This window comes from Marmota marmota, unplaced genomic scaffold (assembly GCF_001458135.2).
Source record: "Marmota marmota marmota unplaced genomic scaffold, marMar, whole genome shotgun sequence".
Lineage (NCBI taxonomy): Eukaryota > Metazoa > Chordata > Mammalia > Rodentia > Sciuridae > Marmota > Marmota marmota.
Genome location: NW_026000206.1, coordinates 2257694 through 2267513, shown reverse-complemented (window position 1 = coordinate 2267513; position 9820 = coordinate 2257694). Strand labels below are relative to the sequence as shown.

Sequence of the window (9820 nt, the reverse complement as noted above, 5' to 3'; positions counted from 1 at the left end):
TTTTTTTTTTTTTTTTTTTTTTTTGGTGCTAGGTATTGAACCCAGGGCCTTGTACATGGGAAGCAAGTACTCTACCAACTGAGCTATATCCCCAGCCCAGCTTAAATTTTTTCATTCATAAAACAAGGCAATGATGTATCCTTGCAGAGTTCCTATCCCAATAAATAAATTATTTCAATTTAAGGTATCTTACATACAGTAAACCTACCACAAATGCTAATTCCTCCTGCTTTTCAAAAGGATCTAAGAAAAAGTTAGAAAAAGTTAAATAAAAACTCTTTAAAAAAAGTACATTTATTCTAACAATAAGAGAGATTGGCAAATTGGAATAGAAGAAACAAAAACTTATCCTTAAAATAAAGGTCAGTAAACTATGGCCTGGGGGCCAGTTGCTTGTCTTTGTAAATAAAGTTTTATTGACACAGCCATGTTATTCACTTACATGTCTGTGGTTGCTTTTGTGCTGCCTAGTAGCCAAGTGGTTAGGACAGAGATTATGTAGCTCACAAGTCTATAATATTCATTCCCTGGTAAAGAAAGTTTGCTAACTCCTTGCTTTAAAATAGTCCCATTTTTTAAATAGACCCATTTCTAAAGTTAAAGAAGAACCTGTCCAAATCCAGTGACCTTGAACCACTAGATCTAGACTGAAACATTAAACCCCAATGGTATTTTACCATCAGAGTAATACATGCTATTTATACCAAATGTGCAACAGAACAGAGCACATGTTACCAGCTAGTGTTCTGAACTGTCTGCCAAGAGTTTGTGCTTTTTAATAATTGGTGACAAGAGCCAGGTACAGTGGCCCACATCTATAATCATAGTGACTTGGGAGGTTGAGACAGAAGGATCCCAAGTTCAAGGTCAACAATTTAGCAAAAATAAAAAGGGCTGGGGGAATAGCTCAGTGGTAGAGCACCCTTGGATTCAATATCCAATACCACATACACACACAAAAAGACAATCAGTGACAATACCTGGTAAACTCCTGAACAGCTTCTATTTTAGGGTGATAGACAACAATTCGTTTTTTTAGCATCAATGCCGTGTGTAAGATAACAGTTTCCATTCCAAATTGAGATACAATGTCTTAAAAGAAAAATGATCATGTTATTACATTCAATATTACATAACGGTATAAAGTTTTTAACAGAAAGAATTCTTGTCATATGAATGCATAATTATTTTTAATACAGAGAAAAAAGTTAGGCAAATGTTTAAGCACAAAAACACCTCATTTGGTGGACAGGCATATCTACCCACGTGCTGGATGCAAAGATGAAGCCAAAATGATAAGGGAACCAACATCTTTCTGTGTCACAAAAATTTCTAACTAAGCAGGCACGGTGGTACCCCCCTGTGATTCCAGCTACTTCTGCCTCCAGACTGAGGTAGGAGGATTCCAAGTTTGAGGCCAGCCTAGGCAGTATAGTGAGAACCTGTCTCAAAATAAAATAAAAAATTCTTGGGATGTAACTCAGTGGTAGAGTGACCCTGGATTCATCCCCAGTGCTGGAGGGAATATAGAGAGGGGGAAAGAGAAAGAGAAAAAAGAAAAAAAATCACCCAATTAAAACAAAAAACAAAAACAAAATCCATTATTTTAGTTCTTTTTTAGCTAGCTTAAAGAACACTAAACACCTCAACAGGATGCTTAGAAATCACAAAGGACAGGAGATCAAAAGCAAAAGGCAGGGAAACAGGTTTCCCTCCTAAAAACCCTAAAGTCTGGGGCTTAGTCTGGGGTTTCTGCCATTTTGGATTTCCTAGCTGGGTGTTAGATTAGGGCTTGATCTTTCCAGAAGGAAGCACTAACTGATAAGATCTAAGGAAAAGAAAAACTGTGGAAGTCAGTAGAGACCTTGAGCCATGAAGTTCAACTTGCTAGTGGAAGAACATTCCATTCTGTAGGGTATTAGACATTGGAAATTGAACCCAGGGCTTTTCTTTGCCAGGCAAGTGCTCTTCCATTGAGCGACATCCCTAACCCTCTTTATCTTATTTTGAGACATGTCTTGCCAAGGTGCCCAGTGTGGCCTCCAACTTGAGATTCTCCTAACTCAGCCTCTTGAGCAGTTGGGATTATAGGCATGCAAAGCCACTGCACCAAGATGAAAGAACATTTCTGTGGTAATAGAGTAATATAGGAATTAATGGCACAAAAATATTTTCCTTTGACAGAATTCTAAACCAATTGGAAAATATGGGAGTTGAAACACTCTCCTATGTAGGCAGCGCGTTATACAGATGAAAAGAATGTATGGAGGGGTGTACAACAGTCTACAGAGAGGCAGGCCTTGCCTCAGGGATTCTGTTCATGGCCTGAGTTTTTCTTTCTCTTTTTGTTTGTTTACCTTTGATGGAGCCTGCAAGGTATGCCTTTCGAGCATCAAAGTCCTTGCTAAGGAAAGAGCCATTTTCTTCACTCTGGCAGATACCCTTGGTAAGAACTGCAATATAACTCTCCATCATTTTAACTGGACTCCCATGTTTCAGGTACATTCTGAAAGAAACAGAAAAAGGTGACTGCTTTTACTTTGGCAGCATTAATCAGAGAATTGCACTGAGGCTAGGCACTGGTACTTTCTAAAGAATCTAAAGCCATTTTGCTCATACACTTGAATGCCTAAATCTTTTCACATGTATTACTTTTCTAATTTATGTAATAAATGTATTTAATAAAAATATTTGACAGCTAGGCACTGTGGCACACGCCTGTAATCCCAGTGGCTAGGGAGGCTGAGGCAGGAGGATTTCAAGTTCAAAGGCAGCCTCAGCAACAGTGAAGTGCTAAACAACTCAGTGAGAACCTGTCTCTAAATAAAATACAAAATAGGGGTGGGGATGTGGCTCAGTGGTCCAGTGCCTCTGAGTTCAATCCCCAGTACAAAAAAAAAAAAAGGGGCTGGGATTGTGGCTCAGCGATAGAGTGCTCGCCTTGTACAGGCGGGACTCGGGTTCAATCCCCAGCACCACATAAAAATAAAGGCATTGTGTTGTGTCCATCTACGCCTTAAATAAATAAATAAATATTTTTTAAAATATTAAAAAAAAAACCAAAAACACTTGACAGATCTTCAACAGTTCTTTGAAAGCAGCTCTAACCTTACATCTGGAGAAGACTGCTAAGATTCCTTATAGCAGGAGAAGAGACTATGGACTCTCCGAGTCCCCATTATTCTCAAGAATATCATATTCTTATCTCCTTTTATGTCTTTGTTCACAACTGGTGTTTTTAGTCATACAACTTTGTTTTATTGCTGCGATTTTCTTTGACAAGAGTTTTCCGCGTTGTTCACAGAGAAAGCAGTAATTAGTTGTAGAACCTATACTTATTATCAGAGCTCCCAGAGGTGGCTATCTATATTTAGATAAAATTTAAAAAATCCAAGCTCTTTTAAGTTTCCAGTGGTAAATGCACACTAGAGACATTCGTCATCAAATTAAGACTTCCAGAAAATGCTGACAGGAAACTGGCTGCATTTATAGCTCACACAGAGTCAGTCTCTTCCCTTGAAATCTTTTCCTGTGAGCAACTAAACCTAAATTTTGCTTAAGAAATAAGCCTGGGGGCTGGGGATGNCATTTATGTGGGGAGATATGCAGCATGAAAAATGCAAAAAAGCAACCATTTATTGGGTTTACAGTGGGAAAAACAATTTCTTCTACTTTTCCACAAAACTATACATAACATCTAGAATTGCAATTTTTTCAAGTGGTAATATTAAAAAGAACGACATGAAAACTAAAACTTATAGAAACCTCCATCATTAAAGAGTCAATGCCCCTAATAATAGGACACGATTTCATTAAGTCTATTAGATATACTTGACAAGAAAACAGATTGGTATATTTTAGATAAATATTTTCAATAGCAGGGATGAAACTAAAAGAATCTACTTGAATCACAATTAATATATCAATCACAATTTCCCAGCCTCTCAGCAGTCCAGCTAAAAAAATATTTTTCTGTGCTTTGGCAGAATTCAAAATATCTATTAACTTTACCCCAAATCACTGCCACACATAGATATGGACACACAGGAACCAGCTTACCACTTCATCAAGTATTTAATTTATCCATCCTGCAAAAGAAACTTCCTAGGTTAAAAGTCAGTAGAAGTAACAGATAAAAAATGGCAAGTAACCTGAGGCACCCAGACTACGACAGCTATGCAAACTGCTTTTTCTCTTCCCTTAGCCCATTCTCCCAGATCAGCGGCAAAATTAACAAAGCAGAACAGAAAGTCCTTCTTTACAAAAGAGGCTCTGGAGGGCCACTACAGGGTGAGTTAGGGAGACAGAGGGCTGAAATTGGCTTCCTCCATGTAGAAATCTGCTTTATTGAGTGTGATCTTCATTTTGGCATATTAGCATTTAACACAGTTTTCATACAGACCTACACAATATCCTAGCGAAGGCAGCATATTTCTCTGGATTAAAATCTTTGGCGGTCAGAACAATAGAAAAATGAGTCACCTGTCCGAAAGAAACAAAAAGGATACCTTAATAGAATTTAATAGATACTTTAACAGAAGGGTAATTTATTACTTTGGTCTAGCAAACCTCTTATACAAGAAATACCAGCATTAAAAGGAAAAGCTGAAAATATAAAAAGTTCTCACTTGCTCCTCTATTACTTGTATATGTTTATTTATAATAGATAAGTATGTATTTATTTATATGTACATGTATTTAGTTAGATATTTACATTCAGATATTTAATTTCCTACATAAAAATCCAATAATTTTAGAAATCTTTTTTCAAAAACACAAAAAAAATTTCACTCATATATCAAAAAGGTAAGTTTTTAGTAGCCAGTGTTTGTTTAAAAACACTCGTCAAAGCAAAACTAGGACTGCTAAATCAGACCTATGAGGGTTGCAATTATAGCTCAGTGGTAGAGTGCTTGCCTAGTGTGTATGAGGCACTAGGTTCAATCTTCAGCAGCATATAAAAAATAAATAAACAAATAAATAAAATAAAGGTATTGTGTCTATCCACGACTAAAATTTTTTTTTTTTTAATTCTAGCATTATAGGGCTGGGGATATAACTCAGTTGATAGAGTGCTTGCTTCCCGTGCACAAGGCCCTGGGTTCAATCCCCAGCACATACACACATACCCCCACAAATATTATATATATAAAAGAACCAGACCTATCAATTTAGCAACTGTTTTTCATCAATGAGACAGAATGGAAAACAGCAAAATACATGTCAGATTCTGAAATAGTCAACTCTCTATACAGTGCTCTAAGGAGTATTATTCTAGGGCTGAGGTTGTAGCTCAGTGGTACAGCCCATGTCTAGCATGTGTGAGGCACTGAGTTCTATTCTCAGCAATGCATATAATATAAATAAATAAAGATATTGTGCCCATCTACAATGAAAATAAATAAATAAATGGTATTATTCTAACAAGCTTCATTTACTTATATGCCTCTATTATTGTAAATATACATTTCTGATAATCATATGCCTGATATTTCCATTAATAAGACAAAATTCAGAACTTTATTAAAAGCAAAAGCATTGAAGAAAAAAAATTTTTAAATCACACTTGAAGCATAAGAACTTTCTCTAAATCTTGCTGACAGTGATGCTGCCATAACTTGCAGTCTGTAGTGCAAAACATGAGATAAGTCCACTGGAGGCTGCATCAAGACTTCTCGTCAAAAACTTTAAGGACAGACACCAAAGATCTTAAAACAGCTTGGAACCTATCTTCTTGCAAATTTACATTTTCTAATATAAGTCTCTATTTTGTCTTAAACTTGTAACCATTCCTAAATTGTTGTCTTCTTGATATTTTAAATGTAATTTCTTAAGTTTAAATTCGTTTTCTGTACATGCTTCATATAGTTCCATTATAGCTGAAAAAAAATAACCCAGAAAAGGGAAGAGAATTGCCTCTGGTGTATGCCAGAGGTTCAGCCGCTTCATTCTAATATTCCTTTAAAAAAAAAAAATCTTTTTTATAGTTACAGATGGACAGCATGCCTTTATTTATTTATTTATTTATTTTAACGTGGTGCTGAGGAGAATCCAGTGCCTCACACATGCTAGGCAAGTGCTCTGCCACTGAGCTACAGCCCCAACCCTACCTAATATTCTTTCCTTTGGAAAAACCTGCCTGCTTGTGATTAGGAAAGTCCACAATAACCATGTAATGATTTCACCATGTCACATTGATACTATTGTTATTTTATTTTTTGTCAGTACTGGGGATTGAACCCAGTTTCACCCATTCTAGATGAGCACTCTACCACCAAGCTACATTCCCAGCCTTTCACTGATACCATTCTTATGAAACAACACACCAATAAAAGCCTCCTTAATACAAGAATTTTCTTTTTTAAAAAACATTTTTATTAGTTGTTGATGAATTATTTTGTTTATTTATTGGTATGTGGTGCTGAGAATCAAACCCAGTGCCTCACACATGCTAGGCAAGCACTCTACCACTGAGCCACAATCCCAGCCCAATACATGAATTTTCTTAATTATCATTTTTAAATTCCTAATATATCCTTATTATTTATAAGCAAATGAAAAAAACTTAAATCTGCCAAGAATAATTATATCTTCTAAGATAGCTTCTAATTATGGAAGAATACTTCTTTCCACTTTTAACCAGTCACGGCTTTAAAACTACTTTTACATTTTTACTCCACCCGACTATGACCTTGATAAGGAGGAGACCAAATGTGTCAGTATTGGTTACCACTCTACCAACCACAAAAAATACTTATAGAATCAATGAGTGAAGTATAAAAGAAAACATTCCCAATGAAAGTAGCAATGTTTTCCATAAATAAGATCTAAAGCTGAGTTTTGGAATAATTTTATATCACTTAAAATTTTTGCAGTCATACCTTTTTCAAAACTGAAGAATCTGGAACTTCAATTGTTGTGATATAAAACCATGTTCTTCTGTACTGCCCAAAGACAAAGGGATGGAGAAGTTTGTTTTTGTCTGTGAGACAGCATTTTCTGAGCAGCAGATTCCTTAATGCGGCTGTCGTGGAAGGGTAACACCACACCCACAGAACTTCTCCATTTGTGTCCTTTTCTACGGTGGAAAGATGGTCACTGTGAGAATGCCAAACAGCAGCAAGGAAGTGAATTGATTGGTTACTCACAGGCACCTAGTGGAATCAGTTTTAATACCCCATTTTACAAAGAAACCTGGAGCACTAGAGATACCAATTCCCATGAATTCATGATTTTGAACTGTAGACACCAGAGTAAAAGTTTTTTTATGACAAATCACAAATGAAAATTTAGCTATAGATATTTGGTATATCCTCCTTATCTCCTCCCACACCAATATTATTTACTTGTAATTACACTAAGTTTTTATCTAGTTCTAAGAATCTTTAATAAATATAGAAAAGATTTGTTATAAAAGAAAAAGAAAAAGGGATATAGCACCCCAAAGCTGGTGCTGAAAAAAAAAATTTTTAAATAAGAAGTGAAGAAGATGGTGTCATTTCTTTTAAATCATGTTATATACCAATCGTGCAAATTCCCAGTCCCTAAAGTTTTTAAAATAATAATAATAAAGTTTTATCCAGTCATATGTGTAGCTTTATCATCAAATACCTCAATTATAAAAAGAAAACTTTGCTAATAATAAAATTCACGGGGCTAGGGGTGTAACTGTAACTGAGTAGTAGAGTGCTTGCCTGGCATCATGCAAGAGGCCCTGGTTTGATTTAAAGCAAAGGGTAGGGGGAAGCAAGGCAAAAAGAACTTAAACTTTAGAGAAACAGCCTACTGCACATATAGCAGTAAAAATTACATTTGGGGACTGGGGGATACAGTTCTGTGGTAGAACACTGAACTAGTATGTGTAAGTCTCTAGGTTTGGCTCTGGGGGGAAATATATATATATGTATTCATATATTTAAAATATATTTATATATATATTTTTTAAATACAAGTTTTGATAGACTTTTTATGCAGTATGATTTTAAGTGTGTAACTAGATTAAATAATCTAAACATTTTAAAAGCTCTTGTATTATGGAAAATATCAACTATGTAAAAAATAGAGAATAATAAAATTAATTTCCCTTCTCTATCACTGATCTTCAACAATTATCAAAACCAGGTCTTTCATTTTTCATATGGGAAAGGGATATCCTTATAAAATTTTTTATTTTATTATTATTATTATTATTAGGTACAGGGGATTGAACCTAGGGGCTTTTTACCATTGAGTTACATGCCCAGCTCTTTTTATTATGAGACAGGGTCTCACTAAGTTACTTAGGAACTCATTAAACTGCTAAGACTGGCCTCCTACACTTAATCCTCCAGCCTCAGTGTCCCAAGTTGCTGGGATTACAGGTGTGGGCCACCAAAACAGGCTACAATAATTTTTAAAGAGATGGGGTCTTACTATGTTGCTCTGCCTGGGCTTGAACCAAGCAATCCTCTTGCCTCAATCCCCTATGTAGCTGGGACTACAGATGTCACCACACCACTGGCACCACCTTTATTTTGAAACAAATCCCTTCTAAATGCATGTCAATATGAAAAACAAATCTTCTGAATTAAAAAATATGATGATAAGGGGTTGGGGATATAGCTCAATTGGTAGAATGCTTGCCTCACATACACAAGGCCCTGGGTTCAATCCCCAGCACCACCCACACCCACACCCACACACACCCCCACACACACAATGGTAAGTCATCTTTTTCTTCCTTGCTACTAGATAAAGTCAGAGTCTCCCTCGTCCTTAATTCAGAAGTAACTTCTGGCAGGACTAAGATGCTGGATTTTAGGCGGTTTAAAGCGGTTTTCAAATCAGGTTAGAAATGAATTCAGGAAGCTGTTCCCTGATAAATGTACTCTTTTGAGACAATGAAAAAATAATCAACACATTTCTCCAGTTCTAAGCAATGTTCTTGTACTTTGTGGGGATAGAAAGAGCATTTGAGGGTGTGTTAAAACCTCAGGAGAATAAGACTTTTTCAAAAAGAAACGATGGATGTTTATTTTCCTTCAAGCAGCTGAGTGCTGACAAATGACTCCTTGAGATGCCCACCCCTCAAGCGCTGCACACGTTCTTGTTTGCCCCGAGATCCAACGAATTTCCCAACCATCAACTGCTCAAAGCTAACCGGGATCCCACTGGAGAGTATGCAGGAACTCCAGCTCCGCGCACGAGCTCGATCATATGATGCCGGAGTTCTCCTCTGGTATGAGCGGGGACTCAGGGCTTTCCAGTCCTGGCTGTCACTTCCTAGCGTGTGTCGTGCACAAATGACACCCTGGGCTTACATCTGATGTTACCCACACCCCCCGGTGAACTATACACCGGGTATCGTTAATCTGTGTGTAACGCCCAGCACCCGGGCCCAGCCACTGGGTCTCCAACCGCTAGATTCCACCACCCGGGGGGGCCGGGGCTCCGCGGCGGCCGTCGGCGCTGCTCCGCAGGATGGCCAGCCATCTCCCGCCCCGCCGCCCGGGAGCGGCTCCCACCCGGCCGACCCGGCCTCGGCAGTCTCCCAGGTCTACGGCAGCCCGAACCTCGGGCTCCGCCGGGCAATCTCAGGCGTACTAGAGGAGCTCGATCTTGGCGTCCGGGTGGCCCGGGCGGCCTCGGGACGGGCAGGCCCCACGCGCGGCCGCGGGACGAGGGCGGCGCGCCAGGCCCCCCACGCCTAGAAGGCCAGGCCCCGCTGCTCCCAGCCCAGGCCCAACACCACCCGAGCCGCGGCCTCCCACGCGGGCGGCGCCGGAATTGGGGTGGGCGCCTGCGTCCTCACCGATCAGCCCAACCCCGAGCATCAGCTGAG

The 9820-nt window shown here is 38.5% G+C and overlaps 1 protein-coding gene across 4 annotated transcripts in view; it reads right to left on the bottom strand.

The window, feature by feature from the left end:
* Positions 1-9820, bottom strand: part of Dennd10 (DENN domain containing 10) — a 38619-nt gene that overhangs the window by 8513 nt on the left and 20286 nt on the right. Inside the window, exons 1-5 of one of the 4 annotated variants that reach the window (XM_048791291.1) lie at positions 9791-9820; positions 6882-7098; positions 4403-4482; positions 2358-2506; positions 981-1092 (exon numbers count right to left, since the gene is read on the bottom strand). In XM_048791291.1, coding sequence (XP_048647248.1) covers positions 981-1092; positions 2358-2505 — 260 coding nt within the window. In that variant the 5' untranslated portion in view covers position 2506; positions 4403-4482; positions 6882-7098; positions 9791-9820. Of the gene's footprint in view, positions 1-980; positions 1093-2357; positions 2507-4402; positions 4483-6881; positions 7099-9551; positions 9713-9790 lie in introns of those variants that run through there. The other 3 variants (XM_048791292.1, XM_048791290.1, XM_048791293.1) reach the window with 3 other exon arrangements.